Raw genomic sequence first — 24,837 nt, 5'->3', positions numbered from 1 at the left:
GGGCGATGGACGTTGTCTACATGGACTTTAGCAAGGCCTTTGACAAGGTCCCGCATGGTAGGCTGGTTCAGAAGGTTCAAACACATGGGATCCAGAGTGAGCTAGCAAATTGGATACAAAATTGGCTTGGTGATAGGAGGCAGAGGGTGGTAGTGGAGGGTTGTTTTTCAGATTGGAGGCCGGTGACCAGTGGTGTACCGCAGGGATTGGTGCTGGGCCCTCTGTTGTTTGTCATATATATTAATGACTTGGATGTGAATGCAAGGGGCATGATTAGTAAGTTTGCGGATGACACCAAAATTGGTGGTATAGTGGACAGTGAAGAAGGTTGTCTAAGGTTACAACATGATATAGATCAACTGGGAAAGTGGGAAAGGGATTGGCAAATGGAATTTAATGCAGACAAGTGTGAAGTGATGCATTTTGGGAAGTTACACCAGGGCAGGACATATACAGTGAATGGCAGGGCCCTGGGGAGTGTTGTTGAGCAGAGAGACCTTGGGGTGCAAGTACATAGTTCCCTGAAAATGGCAACACAGGTAGACAGGGTGGTGAAGGCGGCATATGGCATGCTTGCCTTCATCGGCCGAGGCACTGAGTACAAGAGTTGGGACGTCATGTTACAGTTGTACATAACGTTGGTTAGGCTGCTTTTGGAGTACTGTGTGCAGTTCCGGTCGCCGCACTACAGGAAAGATGCGAATAAACTAGAAAGGGTGCAGAAAAGATTCACAAGGATGTTGCCCGGTTTGGAGGGCTTGAGTTATAAAGAGAGATTGGATAGGCTGTGTCTGTTTTCCCTGCAGCAAAGGAGGCTGAGAGGAGACATGATAAGTAGTACATAAAATTATGAGAGGCATAGATAGGGTAGATAGCAAGAGTCTGTTTCCCATGGTAAGGGTGACTAAAACTAGAGGGCATAGATTTAAGGTGAGAGGGAGGAGGTTTAAAGGGGATCAAAGGGGTAAATCTTTCACACAAAGAATAGTGGGTATCTGGAATGAGCTGCCTGAGGTGGTGGTGGAGGCAGGAACAGTTGCGACATTTAAGAGGCATCTGGACAGGTACTTGAATGTGCAAGGCATAGAGGGATATGGAATTAGTGCAGGCAGGTAGGATCTGTATAGATAAGCATTATGGTCGGCATGGACGCGGTGGGCCGAAGGGCCTGTTTCTATGCTGTACGACTCTATGACTGTATGACTCTAATCGCCATTACAGAGACATGGTTACATGGTGGTCAAGGTTAGGAAATTAATATTCCAGGGTACACAATGTTTGAGAAAGACAGACAGAATGGCAAAGTAGGAGGAGTAGCTCTGATGGTAAAAGATGACATAAGGGCATTAGTGAAAAAGGATCTGGCCTCAGAGATCATGAAGTAGAATCAGTATGGTTGGAAATTAGGAATAGCAATAATTATAAAACACTGGTGGGAGTTATTTTTAGTAGTTATACCACTAGACAGAACATTGAACAAGAAATTATTCTAACAAAGGCAATGTAATAATTGTGGGGAATTTAATCTTCATATCGACTGGGACAATGAAATTGGCAGGAGTGGTTTAGAAGATGAGTTTGTAGAACATTTTGGGGACAGTTTCTTGGAGCAATACGTTGTGGAACCAATTAGGAATAAAGTTCTCTTAGATCTAGTATTGTGTAATGAAGCAGGGTTAATTAGTAATGTCTTGGTAAGAGATACACTGGGAAACAGTGATCATAATATTATTCACAGACTTCCATGTCAAATTTGAAAGTGACATGCTCCAATCACAAACGAGAACCTTAAACTTAAACAAAGCCAATTACGTAGGTATAAGGGGAGAACTGGCTAAGGTAAATTGGTTAATTAGAGTAAAAGGTATGGCAGTAAATGAACTTTGGGAAAGCTTCAAAGAAACAATTCACGATGTTCAACAAAAATACATTCCACTGAAAAACAAAAACTCAGCAAGAAAGACTCATCCGTGGCTCACTCAGGAAGTTAAGGATAGTATTAGGTTAAAAGAAGCAGCTTGCAATGTTGAAAAAAAGAGTTACAAGTCTGAGGATTTGGAAGTGTTTTAGAAACCAGCAAAGGGTCACCAAGTTGATAAAAAAAAGGAAAAACCAGAATATGAGAGTAAACTAGCCAGTAACATAAAAGCAGATTGTAAGAGTTTTATCTTCTTTGGCCTCCTTGTCTCGCGAGACAATGGGAAAGCACCTGAAGGTGGTCAGTGGTTTGTGAAGCAGCACCTGGAGTGGCTATAAAGGCCAATTCTAGAGTGACAGAGTCTTCCACAGGTGCTGCAGATAAAATTGGTTGTCGGGGCTGTTACACAGTTGGCTCTCTCCTTGCGCTTCTGTCTTTTTTCCTGCCAACTGCTATGAATATGAGAGCAAACTAGCCAGTAACATAAAAGCAGATTGTAAGAGTTTTATAGGTACATAAAAAGAGAGTAGCTAAGGTAAACGTTGGCCCCTTTGAAGCCGAGCCAAGAGAAATTATGACGGGGAATGAGGAAATGGCAGAGGCATTGAACAAATATTTTGTGTCTGTCTTCACAGCAGAAAACACAAGTTTCATGCCAGAAATAGACTGTAACCTAGGGGCTAAAAAGTGAGGAAATAAGGTAATTAATATCAGCCAAGAAAAGGAAATGGAGAAACTTAAGGGACTAAAATCTGACAAATTTCCAGGACCTGATGGCCGACACCTTAGGGTTCTAAAAGGGATAGCTGCAGAGATAGTGAATGCACTGGCTTTGATTTTCCAAAATTCCTTCGATTTGGCAACAGTCCCATCAGATTGGAAGTCGGCAAATGTTACACCGCTTTTCAAGAAAGGAGGGAGAGAGAAAACAGGGAAGTACAGGCCAGTTAGCCAAACATCAGTCATTGGGAAAATGCTGGAATCTATTATAAAAGAAGTCTTAACAATGCACTTGGGAAAGCACAGAATGACAGAATCACAGTATCACAGAACATGGTTTTACTAAAGGGAAATCCTATTTGACAATTTTATTAGTTTTTTGAGGATGTAACTAGTAGGGCAGATAAAGAGGAACCAGTAGATGTAGTATCCCTGGATTTCCAAAAGGCATTCGATAAGGTGCCACACATAAGGTTAATAGGCAAGATAAGGTGTTGGGTGTAATATATTAGCGTGGATAGATATTGGCTAATGGACAGGAAGGAACGAGTGGGCCTAAACAGGGCATTTTCAAATTGACAGACAGCAAACAGCGGAGTGCCGCAAGGATCAGTGTTGGGGCCTCAGCTATTTACAATCTATATTAATAATTTAAATGAAGAGACAGAGAACAACGTATCTGATGATACAAAGGTAGGTGGAAAGGTAAACTGTGGGGAGGACACAGAGAGGCTGGAAAGAAATATAGACAGTTTAAAAGAATGGGCAACAAGATGGAGCATAATGTAGGGATGTGTGAAGTTATTCACTTTAGTCGTAAGAATAGAAAAGCAGAATATTTTTAAAAATGTGTACAACTTGTAAGTATCAATGTTCAAAGAGCCTTGGATATGCTTGTACAAGGAACACAGAAATTTAGTATGCAGGTACAGCAAGCAATTAGGAAGGCCTTTATTGCAAGGGGATTGGACTATGGGAATAAACAAGTTTTGCTACAAATATACAGGGTTTTGGTGAGGCCACATCTGGAGTACTGTGTGCAGTTTTGGTCTCCACATTTAAGAAAGGATATACTTGCATTGGAGGCAGTACAGCAAAGGTTCACTAGATTGGTCCCTGGGATGAGGGGGTTGTCCTGTGATGAGAGGTTTTTCCAGCTGGCCTACTGAATTTTAGATAGAAAGGTCGAAACTTAGGCTGGTGCCCAAAGCCTGATGGGACTGTGCTATTCATACTTGCCTTCTTTCTGGCTCCCTGCTGCGCTCAGGCTCTGCTGGGTCAGGAGACTCTGGTTGTAGAGGGAGGGGAGTGCTGCCGCTGCATACTGCTGGATCCCCGAGTACGCCTGGGTCAGAGCGTCCATCGTACTGCATGTACCGTTGGATAGGCCACCAGTTCCAAGTCCTCCGTTCAAAGCTGCCATGCCTATATCAAGGTTACAGTTCATATCAACTTCCAGAATTTGATACACAAACCAGTAACAGAAAGGAATGGACTGGAGCCCGACACCCACCAAATCCCCCACCAGACTGGAACCCGACACCCACCAAATCCCCCACCAGACTGGAGCCCGACACCCACCAAATCCCCCACCAGACTGGAGCCCGACACCCACCAAATCCCCCACCAGACTGGAACCTGACACCCACCAAATCCCCCACCAGACTGGAGCCCGACACCCACCAAATCCCCCACCAGACTGGAGCCCGACACCCACCAAATCCCCCACCAGACTGGAGCCCGACACCCACCACATCTCCCACCAGACTGGAGCCCGACACCCACCAAATCCCCCACCAGACTGGAGCCCGACACCCACCAAAACCCCAACCAGACTGGAGCCCGACACCCACCAAATCCCCAACCTACTGGAACCCGACACCCACCAAATCCCCCACCAGACTGGAGCCCGACACCCACCAAATCCCCAACCTACTGGAACCCGACACCCACCAAATCCCCCACCAGACTGGAGCCCGACACCCACCAAATCCCCCACCAGACTGGAGCCCGACACCCACCAAATCCCCCACCAGACTGGAGCCCGACACCCACCAAATCCCCCACCAGACTGGAGCCCGACACCCACCAAATCCCCAACCTACTGGAGCCCGACACCCACCAAATCCACCACCAGACTGGAGCCCGACACCCACCAAATCCCCCACCAGACTGGAGCCCGACACCCACCAAATCCCCCACCAGACTGGAGCCCGACACCCACCAAATCCCCCACCAGACTGGAGCCCGACACCCACCAAATCCCCCACCAGACTGGAGCCCGACACCCACCAAATCCCCCACCAGACTGGAGCCCGACACCCACCAAATCCTCCACCAGACTGGAGCCCGACACCCACCAAATCCCCCACCAGACTGGAACCTGACACCCACCAAATTCCCCACCAGACTGGAGCCCGACACCCACCAAATCCTCCACCAGACTGGAACCCGACACCCACCAAGTCCCCAACCTACTGGAACCCGACACCCACCAAATCCCCCACCAGACTGGAGCCCGACACGCACCAAATCCCCCACCAGACTGGAGCCCGACACCCACCAAATCCCCCACCAGACTGGAGCCCGACACCCACCAAATCCCCCACCAGACTGGAGCCCGACACCCACCAAATCCCCCACCAGACTGGAGCCCGACACCCACCAAATCCCCCACCAGACTGCAGCCCGACACCCACCAAATCCCCCACCAGACTGGAACCTGACACCCACCACATCCCCCACCAGACTGGAGCCCGACACCCAGCACATCCCCCACCAGACTGGAGCCCGACACCCACCAAATCCCCCACCAGACTGGAGCCCGACACCCACCAAATCCCCCACCAGACTGGAGCCCGACACCCACCAAATCCCCCACCAAATCCCCCACCAGACTGGAGCCCGACACCCACCAAATCCTCCACCAGACTGGAGCCCGACACCCACCAAATCCCCCACCAGACTGGAACCTGACACCCACCAAATTCCCCACCAGACTGGAGCCCGACACCCACCAAATCCTCCACCAGACTGGAACCCGACACCCACCAAATCCCCCACCAGACTGGAACCTGACACCCAGCACATCCCCCACCAGACTGGAGCCCGACACCCACCAAATCCCCCACCAGACTGGAGCCCGACACCCACCAAATCCCCCACCAGACTGGAGCCCGACACCCACCAAATCCCCCACCAGACTGGAGCCCGACACCCACCAAATCCTCCACCAGACTGGAGCCCGACACCCACCAAATCCCCCACCAGACTGCAGCCCGACACCCACCAAATCCCCCACCAGACTGGAGCCCGACACCCACCAAATCCTCCACCAGACTGGAGCCCGACACCCACCAAATCCCCCACCAGACTGGAGCCCGACACCCACCAAATCCCCCACCAGACTGGAGCCCGACACCCACCAAATCCCCCACCAGACTGGAGCCCGACACCCACCAAATCCCCCACCAGACTGGAGCCCGACACCCACCAAATCCTCCACCAGACTGGAGCCCGACACCCACCAAATCCCCCACCAGACTGGAGCCCGACACCCACCAAATTCCCCACCAGACTGGAGCCCGACACCCACCAAGTCCTCCACCAGACTGGAACCCGACACCCACCAAGTCCCCAACCTACTGGAACCCGACACCCACCAAATCCCCCACCAGACTGGAGCCCGACGCCCACCAAATTCCCCACCAGACTGCAGCCCGACACCCACCAAATCCCCCACCAGACTGGAGCCCGACACCCACCACATCCCCCACCAGACTGGTGCCCGACACCCACCACATATGCCAACAGACTGGAGCCCGACACCCACCACATACGCCAACAGACTGCAGCCCGACACCCACCAAATCCCCCACCAGACTGGAGCCCGACACCCACCACATCCCCCACCAGACTGGAGCCCGACACCCACCAAATCCCCAACCTACTGGAACCTGACACCCACCAAATTCCCCACCAGACTGGAGCCCGACACCCACCAAATCCTCCACCAGACTGGAACCCGACACCCACCAAGTCCCCAACCTACTGGAACCCGACACCCACCAAATCCCCCACCAGACTGGAGCCCGACACCCACCAAATCCCCCACCAGACTGGAGCCCGACACCCACCAAATCCCCCACCAGACTGGAGCCCGACACCCACCAAATCCCCCACCAGACTGGAGCCCGACACCCACCAAATCCCCCACCAGACTGGAGCCCGACACCCACCAAATCCCCCACCAGACTGCAGCCCGACACCCACCAAATCCCCCACCAGACTGGAACCTGACACCCACCACATCCCCCACCAGACTGGAGCCCGACACCCAGCACATCCCCCACCAGACTGGAGCCCGACACCCACCAAATCCCCCACCAGACTGGAGCCCGACACCCACCAAATCCCCCACCAGACTGGAGCCCGACACCCACCAAATCCCCCACCAGACTGGAGCCCGACACCCACCAAATCCTCCACCAGACTGGAGCCCGACACCCACCAAATCCCCCACCAGACTGGAACCTGACACCCACCAAATTCCCCACCAGACTGGAGCCCGACACCCACCAAATCCTCCACCAGACTGGAACCCGACACCCACCAAATCCCCCACCAGACTGGAACCCGACACCCACCAAATTCCCCACCAGACTGGAACCCGACACCCACCAAATCCTCCACCAGACTGGAGCCTGACACCCACCAAATCCCCCCACCAGACTGCAGCCCGACACCCACCAAATCCCCCACCAGACTGGAACCTGACACCCACCAAATCCTCCACCAGACTGGAACCCGACACCCACCAAGTCCCCAACCTACTGGAACCCGACACCCACCAAATCCCCCACCAGACTGGAGCCCGACGCCCACCAAATTCCCCACCAGACTGCAGCCCGACACCCACCAAATCCCCCACCAGACTGGAACCCGACACCCACCAAGTCCCCAACCTACTGGAACCCGACACCCACCAAATCCCCCACCAGACTGGAACCTGACACCCACCAAATCCTCCACCAGACTGGAACCCGACACCCACCAAGTCCCCAACCTACTGGAACCCGACACCCACCAAATCCCCCACCAGACTGCAGCCCGACACCCACCAAATCCCCCACCAGACTGGAGCCCGACACCCACCACATCCCCCACCAGACTGGTGCCCGACACCCACCACATATGCCAACAGACTGCAGCCCGACACCCACCAAATCCGCCACCAGACTGGAGCCCGACACCCACCACATCTCCCACCAGACTAGAGCCCGACACCCACCACATCCCCCACCAGACTGGAGCCCGACACCCACCACATCCCCCACCAGACTGGAGCCGGACACCCACCACATCCCCCACCAGACTGGAGCCCGACACCCCCACATACCCCACCAGACTGGAGCCCGACACCCACCACATCCCCCACCAGACTGGAGCCTGATCCCCAAAGCCAACCAAACTAGATCCTGACCCTTCCCCCTTCCCACACTGGACCCTGACCCTTCCCCCTCCCCAGACCGGACCTTGACCCTTCCCCCTCCTCACACTGGACCCTGACCTTTCCCCCTCATCACACTGGACCTTGACCTTTCCCCCTCCCCACACTGGACCCTGACCCTTCCCCCTCCCCCTCCTCAAATTGGACCTTGACCCTTCCCCCTCCGCACACTGGACCCTGACCCTTCACTCTCCCCACACTAGATCCTGACACCCTTCCCCCTCCTCAGATCGGACCTTGACCCTTCCCCAGATTGGACCCTGACCCTTCCCACTCCTCAGACTGAAGCCTTAACCCTACCCCCCCCTCCCCCAACCCTAACATCTCCCACCAGACAGGAGCCTGACAGGCCCAGACGCAATGTAGATACAATATATACACCTCCACCATCATTGCACGATTTGCTCTTTGTTCACTTACTGTGAGTGAAACATGATGCGTTTGGTCCCATAATAAAGGCTGCACTGAAGAAAGGCCTCCATTTGGGAATGTCATGAGGTGGTGATAAAGTGCTAAATATAAATGCATATCAGATCTGCCACTAAGTATCACTAACATGAACAGTGTTGTCTGAACATTGCAAAAATAGAGTTGCTTTTAAATTGGACGGAGCTTCTTGCACCTGCTAAAGAGCTGACATTAAGGCCTCCTGTCGCCCCTGCCAGTGTCTGCAGTGCCCCCAGGGATGTCATCGGGTTCACTGAGGAGTTTGTACTGTTGCTGCTGGAAGAACCTGCAGGCAAAAAGGAAGAGGGCGATAACAAACTGATCTACTTTAAACTCTCTGAATACACAAACTTCAAATATTAGTAAGGCAACGTGTCAATCTCCATGGCAATGCACAGCAACAGTCAATAATAACTGTACTCTTTACATGAAGTGGGGAGAACAGGACCAGGAAGCACATATGCAATTCGGTATGTAATTTTAGATAATACTTGGATCTAACATAATTTGCAGTTAAATAGCAAAACCTACAGTCATTTGGAAAGCAGATCTGCTTGAAGCTAAGGAGTTTACAGGCCGAGAAGCTGGGAATAGAAAACAAATCCACTGCTGGAGGGTGTAAGCACATCGTGACATGTTTACTGAGGTCCATTATAAATGTGGATGTGGAATATTTACAATGGAAAAAGTTGGCCAAAGTTTGAGAAATGCAAGAAGAATTAACGTTGTGTAGACAAATGTGCATGCGGACAAAGTTTACAACATATTATAAATAATGTATTCCATACAGTGATTTTTTTTCAAACAAATTTTCACAATATCTGAACAGATTAATGCACGGAGGGGACTTGGGTCGTGGCTAATGCGTTGGTGCCTTACCCCAACTGATTAATACACTCAGGAGATTGGGACACTAGTCAATTAATTCGTGCCCTTACCTCAACCAGCTAATGCACTCAGGGGTCTGCTGGCTGTGGTCAATGCATTCAAGCCTTTACCTGAACTAGTTAATGTATTCAGGAGACTACTAGCTGTGATCAATGCATTGGTACCCAGTGCCCTACCACGAATTGGTTAACAATACACTGAGCGGACTGCTAGCTGTTAGCAGTGCTTTGGTGCCCTCACAAGAACTTTCTAATGCACTCAGTGGACTGAGGCTTGGTGCTTTTTCCCGAACAGATAATGCCCTCAACTGTCTGTGGTCAATGCATTAGTGCTCCTCATCTGAACTGGTTAATACATTCAGGGACTAGAGACACCATCAGTCAATCACAGTTTCAGCCACCAGTTCAGATTCTGACAATGTGTTCATTTTAGATAGCATACTGGAGGAATATGCATGTGGTGAGATAACAGGCACAAATGTGCAGGAACCAGGGCTGGGAAAAGAGTAATGCAGGTGCCAGTTCACTGGAGGGCAAGCGCACACACTAGCTCTGCTCCAGAGGACTCAAACATCCAAGGCTACAGAAGCAGGTTGATGGGTACACACATCCAAATGCTTGATGCACTGGGAACCCTGCTGGAAAGCCTGTGCTTAATGCCAAGGAGCATGTAGGAGTTCAGCACCAACTGGCACATGGCTTTGTGCAGAGCCAATATGGAATGGGTGGTCACCTCCTTCAGCACACTTATACAGCCCACCATGATGCAGCATCTCGATCTGTCAGTCGATGTGCCAATTGTAGCTCAAGCAGCTTCCAGTAAAAATAAAAACAAGAAATGCTGGAATTACTCAGCAGCGTTAACGTTGCAGGTCACTGACCCTTCATCAGAACCTGACCTGAAACGTTAACTCTGCTTCTCTCTCCACAGTTGCTGCCAGACCTGCTGAGTATTTCCAGCATTTCTTGCTTTTATTTCAGATCTCCATCATCCACTGTATTTTGCTTTTATTTTAGCTTCCAGCAAAAGTCTGATTGCTACACTGGACACTCAGCCCTGCTAGTCTCTGGCAAGGAATGAGATGAAGGTGTCTCTCTTTATATAGAGAGCCTTAGTGAACTCCCTTATGCACCGTGCACTGTAATCTGAGATGCTGCTTATTTATTTTTTTTATTTAGAGATACAGCACTGAAACAGGCCCTTCGGCCCACCGAGTCTGTGCCGACCATCAACCACCCATTTATACTAATCCTATACTGATTCCATATTCCTACCACATCCCCATCTGTCCCTATATTTCCCTACCACCCACCTATACTAGGGGCAATTTATAATGGCCAATTTACCTATCAACCTGCAAGTCTTTGGCATGTGGGAGGAAACCGGAGCACCCGGAGGAAACCCACGCAGACACAGGGAGAACTTGCAAACTCCACACAGGCAGTACCCAGAATTGAACCCGGGTCGCTGGAGCTGAGGCGCTAACCACTGCGCCAGTAGCAGCCTGGAAGGAACCACACAAATAAATGTTCACAGCCACTGTCACCTTGACTGCCACGGGCAATGGAGTCCATGCCTTGCTCCAAGGTTGGAGTTGTGTTTGCAGCAGATTTCAGTCATAACCTCTTTAGTGAAATGCAGACGTCCCACGTATTGTTTCTCGCTGAAGTTGGGGTAAAAGAATGTCTCCCTAAATACCCTCTCCGCATATGGCCTCCTGCTTGAGAGTCCTCCTCTTTCTCCTCTCTTCCAGCAGCTTGTCTTGGTCTGCATTATTTTTCATTCTCCCAGTCATCCTCTATTCCCAGAGGAAGTGTTACCAGGCCATCCATTTCCTGAAGCATCTTTGGTCAGCACAGGATTTTAAATGATCAGTAAAGTAACTTAGCACCAGCCAGACCACTCCCTGTAGGCTACTAAAACTTTAGGCAAGTATTGGGAACCTTCCAAAACGTGTACCATTGCGCCAACAGCTGGAAAAAATATTCCAGCAACTAACCTGTAAGTAGATTATGATGCCTTTTAATTGTGCTGCTGGGGGTCCTTCATGCTGTTGAATGTGTGAGGTTAAGGGCATAGGCTGTAGCGTGGAGCTCAAAAATGACAGCACTAGCATCAAATCAGCATTGAATACTTGACGGACATCGTGATCTGCCTGCTCCACATGCCACCAGCAGCCGTTAGGTGTGCATCAATAAACCCTTTTACAAATATGGCGTCCAGTGCACATTTCGTTGGAAGTGTGCATGTGCATTGCGGACACCATTTTTGAACTTTAGGAGGCCTCACAGCACCCAAATAAACGGCTGATCTGAACATCAACTTCACCAACTCACCTTTGACCCATATTCCTTGATATCCTTACTTAATAAAAATCTGTCAATCTCAGTCTTGAAAATTTCAAATGACCCGGAATCCACATCCTTATAGGGATGTTTATCTGATCCAGCCAGATCCTCTGAACAAGCTGAACAATATAATGTCGAAGAAGGGTCACTGACCCGAAACGTTAACTCTGCTTCTCTTTCCACAGATGCTGCCAGACCTGCTGAGTGAATCCAGCATTTCTTGTTTTTGTTTCAGATTTCCAGCATCCGCAGTATTTTGCTTTTAATATAATGTCGAAAGCTGGTTTAACTCTCATCTTTTCATCTCACTCAAAAAAAAATTCAAATAACTGTCACACTTAGTTCTGCCTGTAGCTGCCTACTACAGTCATACAACTTGACAAATACAACATTTTACTCTCTCATATTTTTAAAGGGATCTTTCTATTCATGTAGGCAGGTAAAGATTGCTCCAGAAGAAGACAAGACAAAGAGAATCTAACGCAAAGAGAATCTGGAGAAGTGCCTAGCACCATCTTATGTACACTATAGTCAAAGAAAAAAACTTTCCATTAAATTGAACAAATCTACACGATACATGCCTGAAGGGTTCACCTCTCTGGTGTCAATCATTGATAACATGTCATGTAAGGGTTCCAGAAGACATCAAAATGATAACTAAGCACCAAGTTCCATTTTTTATTCCATTAACTGTTCAACTGTCCGACACAGAACCAGAGACGACATAGCTTAGTTATGTATTACTAAAGAGCTACTCCTATTTCTATGAGCAGGGGAGTCATCCCCGGCACCCTGGCCAATATTTACCCTTCAATAAACATCACAAAACAAATGATCTGATCATTACCACTATGCTGTTTGTGGCAGCTTGCTGTGCGAAAATTTGCCATCACATTTTCTGCATTAAAACAGTGACTACACTTCAAAATTACTGTAAAGTGCTTTGGGATGTCCAGTAGTTGTGAAAGACACTATATAAATGCAAGTCTGTCTTTTTTCATTTTGAGAACACAAATTCAAGTAATTTGCAGGGCATTTTCCAACAACAAGGTAAAAGATGCAAAGGAAGCTGTTAAGGTAACTTCATTACTACAGTCAAGGGATCGGAAGGAAAGCGCTGCAATCAACAGGAGCTGGCCACAGTGTACTAGTGAGAGTGTTTCATCAGTATACAGCACATTTCAATGCAGTGTGTTGGAAACTGAGAACCACTGCTGCCATCAATGTGAAAAAGGTAGGTTGATTTTTCTTGTAAATAGCTCATCGAATTCATGGCATTTTTGGGGTGGTAAATAGAGTCAAATGCTTTCCACCTCATTGCCTGGTAGCCTAAAATTGGGCCAGAATTATTCTCCCCAAAAAGTACACAGCACTCTTCAAACCTAATATCCCACCCTTCTACTTGTAAATGGGATCATGTGCATAAGGCTGACCCATCTGATCCATATTCTCCAATTCCATCATAATATAAATGTTGGCACATCAAGGTCTTACTCAGACTTCTTTGTATGTCAATGTTTTCCCTTGGAGGCAGTTAAGGAGATTTATTAGCTGATGGCTGAACATAAGCAGCCAGCTTCCACCTAAAAATCACAGCACTGACAGCACAAGTCAAGATCACCACTGTGACTGAATCCTTACAGGCAGCATCTTTTGACCTTTGCCATCTAAAACAGGCAGCACTCATTGCTGCATGAAGATGCCTGATGTGCTTTTCACGTGAGCTGCTCAGTGTATTTTCTTCCCAACGGAACCAGATAAAAAGAGAGAGAGAGAGAGAGAGAGCACGCTATCAAGTCCCACAGACTGGCAGGATTCGCACATCAGCATTTTCTACTTCAGTATGTCTCTAGTCCAATGAGGAAGGATGTATTGCTGGAAAAAAAACAGAAAGTGCTAGAAATACTCAGCAGGTGTGGAGGGAAAAACAGAGTTAATGTTTCAGATCTGTGACCTTTCATCAGAATGGAGTGCTTATCGTACTGAAAGATAAATCATTAGTCCAGAGGGAATGTTAATGGCAGAATAATGAACAGCTCTGTCCAAAAGCAAAACCTGAAAAACAAGTTTAAGACATGGCAAAAAAAATAAAAAAGGTGGTCATGCTTTGAAATTGTTGAATTCAATGCTGAGTCCAGAAGGCTTTAGATTGTCTAATTGGAAGATGAGGTACAGTTTCATGAGCTTGCGTTGAAGTTCACTGGAACACTGCAGCAGGTCAAAGACAGAAGTGTGGGTGAGAGAGCAATTTGGCACACAACTGGAAGCTCGGGAGTCGTGCTTGTGGACTGAGCGGAGGTGTTCCACAAGGCAGTCACCCAATCCGCATTTGGTCAAGTACAGTATTCTAAATTTAAAGTAGTACAATTAAATCACTACTTCACCTGGAAGGAGTATTTAGGGACTTTGATGTTGCGAAGGAGGTAAAAGGGCAGGTACTACACCTCCTACGATTGCATGGGAAGGTGCCGAGGTGTCGGGGTGATGGAGGAGTGGGCGAGGGCATCATGGAGAGAACAATCCCTTCTGAATGCTGACAGGGGAGGGGAGGAGATGATGTGTTTGGTGGCATCATGTTGGAGGTGGTTAAAATGGCAGTGGATGATCCTTTGGATGTAGAGACTAGTGGGTGGAAAGTGAGGACAAGGGGAACTCTGTCACGATTCTGGGAGGGAGGGGAAGGGGTGAGGGCAGAACTGCGGGAAATGGGTCAGACATGGTTGAGGGCCCTATCAACCACAGTTGAGGAAAAAGGAAAACATATCAGAAGTGCTGTTGTCGAAAGTTGTATCGTCAGAACAAATGAGTCAGAGATGGCGGAATTGGGAGAATGGAATGGAATCCTTACAGGGGGCAGGGTGTGAGGACGTATGGTCGAGTTAGCTGTGAGTGTCAGTGGGCTTATAATGAATATTAGTGGACAGTCTAGCCCCAGAAATGGAGACAGAGAAGGAGAGGAAGGGAAGGGAAGTGTCGAAGATGGATCATGTGAAGGTGAGAGAAGGGTGGAGATTGGAAGCAAAATTGATGAGGTTTTCCAGTTCAGGGCGAAACAGGAAATGGCACTGATATAGTCATCAATGTACCGGAAAGAGTTGGTGGCGGGGGCCTAAGTAGGACTGGAACAAGTAATGTTCGACATATCCCACAAAAAGACAGGCATAACTGGGACCCATATGCGTACCCATAGCAACAACTAAGCGTTGCTGGATCTGGTTCTGGGGAATAAGGTAGGTTAAGTGAATTGTCAGTTGGGGAACATTTAGGGGACAATGATCATAATATCATAAGGTTTCGGTTAGCTATGGAGAAGGACAAGGAGTAATCCAGAGTTAAAATCATTAATTGGGGGAGGACCAACTTCAATGGAGCGAAAACAGATCTGGCCCAAGTAAACTTGAATCAAAGATTGGCAGGCAAAACTGTAACTGAATAATGGGCTGCCTATAAAAAGGAGATAGTTCAGGTACAGTCAAGGTACATTCTCACAAGGGGGAAAGGTAGGGCAAACAGATCCAGATCTCCCTGGATGACCAACGAGATAGAGAGTAATATGTAAAAGAAAAAGGGTGCATATGACAGATGTCAGGTGGCTAATATAATTGAGAACCAGGCTGAATATAGAAAGTTCAAAGAGAAAAAAAACAAATAACAGAAGCAAAGAGAGAGTATGAGACGAGACTTGCACCTCACATAAAAGCGAATCTAAAAGTCTTTATAGGTATTTAAATAGTAAAAGGGGGCAAAAGGAGGAGTGCAGCCAATTGGGGATCTAAAAGGGAATTTATGCATGGAGGCAGGGGGCTTGGATGCGGTACGGAATAAATACTTTGCATTTGTCTTTACCAAGGAAAAAGATGCTGCCCAATTCATAGTGAAAGAGGCTGTAGTTGAGGCACTGGATTGGCTGAAAATTGATAAAGAGGTATTAGATAGGCTGGCTATACTTAAAGTTGACAAGTCACCAGGACCGGATGAGATGCATACAAGGATAATGAGGAAAGTAAAGGTAGAAATTATGGAGGTACTGGCCATAATCTTCCAATCCTCCACCACCACAAGGGTGGTGCCAAAGAACTGGAGAATTGCAAATGTTGCACCCTTGTTCTTTCCACAGATGCTGCCAGACCTGCTGAGTGGATCCAGCATTTCTTGTTTTTATTTCAGATTTCCAGCATCCGCAGTATTTTGCTTTTATCAAAAAAGGGTGATAGGATAAACCCAGCAACTATAGGCAAGCCAGTTTAAACTCGATGGTGGGAAAGCTTTTAGAGATAATAATTCGGAACAAAATTAACAGACCCTTGGGCAAATGTGGATTAATTAAGGAAAACCAGCATGGATTTGTTAAGGGAAAATTGTGTTTAACTAACTTGCTTGAATTTTCTGATGTGGTAATATAGAGGGTTGATGAGCATAATGCAGTTCATGTGGTGTATATGGACTTTTTTTTATTCGTTCGTGGGATGTGGGCATTGCTGGTTAGACCAGCATTTGTTGCCCTTCCCTAATTGCCCTTGAGAAGGTGGTGGTGAGCTGCCTTCTTGAACTGCTACAGTCCTTGGGGTGTAGGTACACCAAGTGTTGTTAGGAAGGGAGTTCCAGGATTTTGACCCGGTGACAGTGAAGGAACGGCAATATAGTTCCAAGTCAGGATGGTGTGTGACTTGGAGGGGTACCTGCAGGTGGTGGTGCTCCCATGCATCTGCTGCCCTTCTCCTTCTAGGTGGTAGAGGTCGCAGGTTTGGAAGGTGCTGGCGAAGGAACCTTGGTGAATTGCTGCAGTGCATTTTGTAGATGGTATACACTGCTGCCACTGTGCATTGGTGGTGAAGGAAGTGAATGTTGAAGGTGGTGGATGGGGTAACAATCAAGTGGGCTGCTTTGTCCTAGATGGTGTCAAGCTTCTTCAGTGTTGTTGGAGCTGCACCCATCCAGGCAAGTGGAGAGTATTTCATCACACTCCTGACTTGTGCCTTGTAGATGGCTGACAGACATTAGGGAGACAGGAGATGAGTTACTCGTCGCAGAATTTCCAACCTCTGACCTGCTCTTGTAGCCACAGTATTTACGTGGCTTGTACAGTTCAGTTTCTGGTCAATGGTGATCCCCAGCATGTTGATAGTGGGGATTCAGAAATGGTAATGTCATTGAATGTCAAGGAGGGTTAGATTCTCTCTTGTTTTTGGTAGTCATTGCCTGGCACTTGTGTGGTGTGAATGATACTTGCCACTTATCAGCCCAAGCCTGGATGCTGTTCAGGTCTTGCTGCATATGGACATGGGCTACTTCAGTATCTGAAGAGTCGCGAATGGTGCTGAATTTTGTGCAGTCATCAGCGAACATTCCCACCTCTGACTTTATGATGGAGGGAAGGTCATTGATGAAGCAGCTGAAGATGGTTGGACCTAGGTCACTACCCCGAGGAACTGTTTCAGTGATATCCTGGGACTGGGATGACTGACCTCCAATAACCACAACCATCTTTCTTTGTGCTAGGTATGACTCAAACAAGCAGAGTGTTTCCCCCTGATTCCCATTGTCTCCAGTCTTGCTAGGGTTCCTTGAATGCCACACTCAGTCAAATGCTGCCTTGATATCAAGGCAATCGCTCTCACCTCACCTCTGGAGTTCAGCTCTTCTGCCCATGTTTAGACCAAGGCTATAATGAGGTCAGGAAAAGACTGGCCCTGACGGAACCCAAACTGAGCATCACTAAGCAGGTTATTGCTAAACAAGTGTTGCTTGATAGCACTGTCAACGACTCCTTCCATCACTTTGCTGATGATTGGGAGTAGACTCACAAAGCAGTAATTGGCCGGGTAATATGTGTCCTGCTTTTTTTGCACACGACATACCTGAGCAATTTTCCACTTTGCCGGGTTGATGGCAATGTTGTAGCTGTACTGAAACAGCTTGGCTAGGAGCGCGGCAAGTTCTGGAGCACAAGTCTTCAGTACTATTGCAGGAATATTGTCAGAGCTTATAGCCTTTGCAATATCCAGTGCCGTCAGTCGTTTTTTCATATCACATGGAGTGAATCAGATTGGCTGAAGACTGGAATCTGTGCTGCTGGGGACCTCAGGAGGATAACTTCCAAAAGGCATTTGATAAAGTACCACATAACAGGCTTGTCGGCAAAATTAGAGAATGTGGAATAAAAGGTACAGTAGCAACATGGATACAAAATTGGCTGAGTCACAGCAGACAGAGTATTTGTGAACGGTTGTTTTTCGGACTGGAGGAGGGTATATACTGCGGTTCCCCAGGGGTTGGTGTTAGGACCCCTGCTTATCCTGATACATATTAATGACCTATACTTGGGTGTACAGGGCACAATTTCAAAATGTGCAGATGACACAACTGTGAACTGTGAGGGGAATAGTAATAAACTTGGGCGGCACAGTGGCTAGCACCGCAGCCTCACAGCTCCAGCAACCCCGGTTCGATTCTGGGTACTGCCTATGCGGAGTTTGCAAGTTCTCCCTGTGACCGCGTGGGTTTTCGCCGGGTGCTCCGGTTTCCTCCCACAGCCAAAGACTTGCAGGTTGATAGGTAAATTGGCCATTAAAAATTGTCCCTAGCATAGCTAGGTGGTAGGGGAATTGAGGGAAGGTGGGGATGTGGTAGGAATATGGGATTAATGTAGGATTAGTATAAATGGGTGGTTGATGGTCGGCACAGACTCGTTGGGCCGAAGGGCCTGTTTCAGTGCTGTATCTCTAAATAAATAAATAAATAACTTCAGGAGGACATAGATAGGCTGGTGGAATAGCAGAAAAGTATGAAGTGATTCATTTTGGTAGGAAGAACAAGGAGCGGCAATATAAATTAAAGGGTAGAATACAGGAACAGAATGACCTGGGGGTATATGTGCACAAATTACTGAAGGCTGCAGGTTGAGAAAGTAGTTAATAAAAGCATACAGAATACGGGCTTTATAAATAGAGTACAAAAGCAAGGAAGTTATGATAAACCTGTATAAAACACTGGACCAGCCTCAACTGGAGTATTGTGTCCCATTTTGGGCACCACACTTTCAGAAGGATTTTAAGGTATTAGAGAGGGTGCAGCAAAGATTCACATGAATGGTTCCAAGGATGAGGAACTTCAGTTATGTGGATAGGTTGGAGAAGATGAGGATGCTCCCGTTGGAGAAGATTAAGAGGAGATTTGGTAGAGGTGTTCAAAGTCATGAGGATCTGGACAGAACAGACAGAGAGAAATTGTTCCCAATGGCAGAAGGATCCAGTATCATAAGACACTGATTTAAGGTGATTGGCAAAAGAAGCAACGGCGATATGAGGAAAACATTTTTTACACAGCAAGTGGTTAGGATCTGGACTGCACTGCCTGAGAGTGTGGTGGAGGCAGGTTCAATCGAGGCTTTCAAAAGAGAATTGGAAGAGAGAAAAATTGCAGGACCATGCATAAAAGGCTGGGGAGTGTGACTAGGTAATTTGCTCTTAGAGAGCTGGCACAGACACGATGGGCTGAATGCCCTCCTGTAACCATTCTATGATTCTATATGTAAGGAACAGAACCACATGGCAATAAGAGGTCACCCCTTAATAAAGTCACAACTGGTTTTAAGATCCACAAACATAAAGTAAAGTCATCAGAAAGGCAGTCCTGTACACTTTGAGGTTGGTCTGCAGTTTGATGGCGTTTGTGCCCCAGAGGGCCTCAAGAAGTTTGAGTAAGGTTGTATGTTAGTCCCTTAAAGGCAGAGACAGGAGAAATTATAATGGAGAACAAGGAAATATTTTTATCTGACATCACAGCAGAAGACATAAAAAGGATACCAAAAGCAGTGGGGAACCATGAGTGAGGAACTTAAATTAATTAATAATCGTAGAGAAAAAATAAAAGAGAAACAAATGGAACTAAAAGCCAAATGCCCTGGTCCTGATGGTCTACATCCTAGGATTTGCAACATGAACAGGAGTCGGTCATGTAGCCCTTGAGCCTATTCCACCATTCAGTGAGATCATGGCTGATCTGCGACCTAACTCCACTGTTGCCCCACATTTCTTATTGCCTGTGGATAACAAAGATCTATGAATCTCAGATTTAAAATTTACAATTGTCGTTTGTGGAAGAGTTCCACACCTCTACCACCCTTTGCAGTAGAGAAGTGTTTCCTAATTTCACTCCTGAAAGGTCTGTCTCTGATTTTTAGATTATGCCCCCTTGACCTAGATTTATCAACCAGCAGAAATAATTTCTATTTACCCTATCCCCTTCATATCTTGAAAATTGCTTCCAAATCATGGCTTAACCTTCTAAATTCTAGGGGATATCACTCTAGTCTGTGTAATCTCTCCTTGTAATTTAACCCTTGGAGTCCAGGTATCATTCTGGTAAACCTACACTGCACTCCCTTCATGGTCAATATATCCTTCCTGAGGTGTGATACCCAGAACTGCTCACAGTAACTCCAGGTGTGGTCTAACCAGGGCTTTGTATAGGTATAGCATGGCTTCTACATCCTTATATTCTGGTCCTCTAGATATTAAGGTTTAATAGATTTTAATGATCTATTTACCTGGACCCCACTGTTTCTAGCTTTTCACCATTTATAAAGTATCCTGCTCTATTCTTTTTAGATCCAAAGTGGATGACCTCTCACTCGCCTACATGGAGATTCATTTGCCACAGTTTTGCCCATTCACTTAATCTATCAATATCTCTTCATGCTTCCATCTACACGGCTTAAATGTCAGTGACAAATTTGGATATGTGGCTTTCTATCCCATCATCTAAGTCATTAATAAATACAGTGAATAGTTGAGACCCCAACACAGATCCTTTGGGACACCACTAGTCACTGCTTGCCAATTAGAGTACCTGCCCATTATTCCAACTCTCTGTCCCCTACAACTCAGCCAATTTCCTAACCTGGTCAATAATTTGGTTTCAATTCCATCGTTTTCAAGTTTAGCTAACAGTCTTTTTTACGAGTGATTTTATCAAGTGCCTTCTGGAAGTTCATACAAGTAACAGCCATAGACATTCCCCTATCTACTACTTTAGTCACCTAGATCACAGAAAGAGGCCACTTGGCCTCTTCAGAAAATTCAATCAGATCTGTTAGGCATGACCTACCCTTTACAAATACATGCTGGCTCGCTGTGATCAGCTGAAAATTTTCAAGGTGTCTTCTTCTTTGGCCTCCTTGTCTCGAGAGACAATGGGTAAGCGCCTGGAGGTGGTCAGTGGTTTGTGGAGCAGCACCTGGAGTGGCTATAAAGGCCAATTCTAGAGTGACAGAATCTTCCACAGGTGCTGCAGATAAAATTGGTTGTCGGGGCTGTTACACAGTTGGCTCTCCCCTTGCGCTTCTGTCTTTTTTCCTGCCAACTGCTAAGTCTGTTCGACTCGCCACACTTTAGCCCCGCCTTTATGGAGCTGGCGATCGCTGGCAACTGACTCCCACGACTTGTGATCAATGTCACAGGGCTTCATGTCGCGTTTGCAGACGTCTTTAAAGAGGAGACTTGGACGGCCAGTGGGTCTGATACAGCGAGCTCGCTGTACAATGTGTCTTTGCGGATCCTGCCATCTTCCATGCGGCTCAAATGGCCAAGTCATCTCAAGCGCCGCTGACTCAGTAGTGTGTATAAGCTGGTGATGTTGGCCGCCTCGAGGACTTCTGTGTTGGAGATACGGTCCTGCCACCTGATGCCAAGTATTCTCCGGAGGCAGCGAAGATGGAATGAATTGAGACGTCGCTCTTGGCTGACATACGTTGTCCAGGCCTCGCTGCCATAGAGCAAGGTACGGAAGACACAGGCTTGATACACTCGGACTTTTGTGCTCCATGTCAGTGCGCCATTTTCCCACACTCTCTTGGCCAGTCTGGACATAGGAGTGGAAGCCTTTCCCATGCGCTTGTTGATTTCTGCATCAAGAGACAGGTTACTGGTGATAGTTGAGCCTAGGTAGGTGAACTCTTGAACCACTTCCAGAGCGTGGTCGCCAATATTGATGGATGGAGCATTTCTGACGTCCTGTCCCATGATGTTCGTTTTCTTGAGGCTGTTGGTTAGACCAAATTCGTTGCAGGCAGCTGCAAACCTGTCGATGAGACTCTGCAGACACTCTTCAGTGTGAGATGTTAAAGCAGCATCGTTAGCAAAGAGGAGTTCCCTGATGAGGACTTTCCGTACTTTGGTCTTCACTCTTAGACGGGCAAGGTTGAACAACCTGCCACCTGATCTTGTGTGGAGGAAAATTCCTTCTTCTGAAGACTTGAACGCATGTGAGAGCAGCAGGGAGAAGAAAATCCCAAACAGTGTGGGTGCGAGAACACAGCCCTGTTTCACGCCACTCAGGATAGGAAAGGGGTCTGATGAGGTGCCGCTATGCTGAATTGTGCCTTTCATATTGTCATGGAATGAGGTGATGATACTTAGTAGCTTTGGTGGACATCCGATCTTTTCTAGTAGTCTGAAGAGACCACGTCTGCTGAAAATTTTCAAGGTGTTCAGTCAAGCTATTCTTATAGACTCTAGCAATTTCCTGACAACAGATGTTGGAATTATAGCCCTGGTTTTCATCTCTCATTTCTTAACTAGTCAAGAGACATGAGCAATTTTATAACCTAAAGGAACGGTTCCTGAATAGACAGAACTTTGGAAGATTATAATTAGGGCATCTGTAATGCTCTTGCCTACTTCCTTTACAACTCTGGGATGGAAGCCAAATGATTTTGGGGATTTTGTCAGTCCTATGGCAATATTTTGATTATTACTGTTATTTTGCTTAAGTTAATTTTAGAGAGTCCCTGAATCAATAATAGTGTTTATCTCAGCCTTGAATATACTCAACGATGGAGCATCCACAACCCTCTGGAGTAGAGAATTGTGAAGATTCAGAACACTCTGAATGAAGAAATTTCTCATCTCGGTTCTAAATGATCGACCCCTTATCCTGAGCCTGTGCCCCCTTGTTCTAGACTCCCCAGCCAGGGAAAAGCTCTCAGCGTCTAGCCCCTTCAGATATATTTCAATGAGATCACCTCTAATTCTTCTAAACACCAGAGAATATAGACTTAATTTACTCAGCCTTTCATCATAGGAGAACCTCTCATCCCAGGGATCAAATTTTATCACACAAACTAAATTCAGTAAAAACTGTCAATGGGTTACCATGGAGACTGGACCAAACAGATTGCTGAAGGTACGAGCCTTGAATCCAGGTGCAAATAAGAATAGCATTTTAAATATCTGTCATCAGGTGTGATCTTCCTATTGGCAAATGCTGGTGTGTCAAAGGTAATTGTTGCTGATACACTGAGTTTGGTAATAATATAGATATATTGAGTTTATTCATTTATTGATTAATCCTAATAAACTTATAAAATGAATGCCCTGGGGACACGGGTTCAAATCCCACCACGGCAGCTGGAATTGAATGCTGGTCATTGCTTGAAACTATACATTGTCGTAAAAACCCGTCTGGTTCACTAATGTCCTTCAGGGAAGGAAATCTGTCATCCTTACGTGGTCTGGCCCATATGTGACTCCAGACCCACAGCAATGCAGATGACTCTTATAACTGCCCTCTGACAAGGCCTAGCAAGCCACTCAGTTGTCAAGGGCAATCAGGGATGGATAACAAATGCTGGCCTTGCCAGTGATGCCCATGAAAGAATTTTTTAAAATCTAGTGAACCTTCACTGTACTGCCTCCAAGGCAAGTAAGGATATAGGTATAGATATGCCTTAGATATGGAAAGCAAAACTGCACACAGTACTCCAGGTGTGGTCTCACCAAAGCCCTGTACAATTGTATCATGACTTCCTTGTTGAGAGGGGAAAGACTGGTTCTTATTTTTGGATGTTTTTGACTGTGAAAATTAGTTGCCCATCAAGCTGCAGCATGCTGACCAGGGAAGAGAGAAGCAGGCAATTTTTTGCGAACCTTTTCTAGCCCCTCCTTCATGCCATAGAGGTGAGAAATGCTGTCTTAAAAAGGTTTACTCAGTGACCCAGGGGGCTGCTGAACTCCACTATTGCTTCATTCAGTAAACAGCAACACGAAGGCCTAAGCCACCAGTGTAACCTCAGCTGCTGCTTCGCTGTTCTCCCATCACTACAAAGCTTGTGGAATGAAGACCGTGAAGGTAATGATGAGAAGAACAGAGATATGAGATGAGTGGCCCGTGCATGTGAGATTGATTTAAGCGAGGGAAATTTGCACAGTTTGCTTTACTCCCTCTGCTCCCGACATCTGAATCCAGTGGTACATTGAGATTGAGGAGTCTGGAGACAGGAAGGGCTGCAGTGCAAGGCCAGCAGTATCCAATGCACCCATACTGGAAGAACTGAGCTTTCCACAAAGCCTTGTTACTCTGACTTCTTAGCAAAAGCTAGCATATCTGCCCAGTTCACCTAATTCATGGCTGCATTCCTCGTGCATGGAGATCTGATACCTAAGCACCAACAGAGAAAGGGTATGTGAGCCAAGAAGAGAATGAAGGCTAATGATTAGTAGAGGTTGGAGTTTGACAACAGAGCCTTTGCCTACGTTGGCTACCCTTACGAGGTCATTAAATCTCTTTCTGCATTGAGGGACAATTCTTGGGGTGGTGCCTATCAGTCTCCATACAGCCTGAATCACCTTTGTGCCCAGTCCCCAACAGTCTTACTCTACTGACTCTCAGTTCTGACAAAAGGATGCTTACAGATACATCTGAAAATGTGGGGCTGGCCCCTTCCAGTTGCTGATATCTCAAAGGCGACTACTGTCTTGTGACATTTTCATCTCTTCATTTCCTGCTCACGAGAAATGCATGTGATCTTTTACCTGGCTACAATGTTTTAGATAGTACAGGAATTAATTTCCCTCCCTCCCAACAACATTAAACCTTTGAGGGGAGGTATTACTACTCCAAACCTGCCCTGCATAGCTAATGAGGGCTTGTCACAAGGGTGTTCAAATTCCACCACTAACCCAGCAATGGAAAGAAAATCCAGCATCGGTGAAATATAACAAAAAGAC

At 47.1% G+C, this 24,837-nt stretch overlaps 1 protein-coding gene across 6 annotated transcripts in view; it reads right to left on the bottom strand.

Annotated features, from left to right (window-relative positions):
* celf1 (cugbp, Elav-like family member 1) overlaps positions 1-24,837 on the bottom strand; it is a 271,714-nt gene that overhangs the window by 24,322 nt on the left and 222,555 nt on the right. For all 6 annotated transcript variants that reach the window (XM_068045887.1, XM_068045883.1, XM_068045886.1 and 3 more), the window contains 2 exons: positions 8,770-8,880; positions 3,878-4,063 (listed from right to left, as the gene is read on the bottom strand). In XM_068045887.1, the coding sequence (XP_067901988.1) occupies positions 3,878-4,063; positions 8,770-8,880 (297 nt within the window). The remainder of the gene's footprint in view (positions 1-3,877; positions 4,064-8,769; positions 8,881-24,837) is intronic.

Source organism: Heterodontus francisci, chromosome 14 (genome assembly GCF_036365525.1).
Source record: "Heterodontus francisci isolate sHetFra1 chromosome 14, sHetFra1.hap1, whole genome shotgun sequence".
Lineage (NCBI taxonomy): Eukaryota > Metazoa > Chordata > Chondrichthyes > Heterodontiformes > Heterodontidae > Heterodontus > Heterodontus francisci.
Note: the sequence above shows the minus strand (reverse complement) of the source record. Positions and strands in the feature narration are given on the sequence as shown.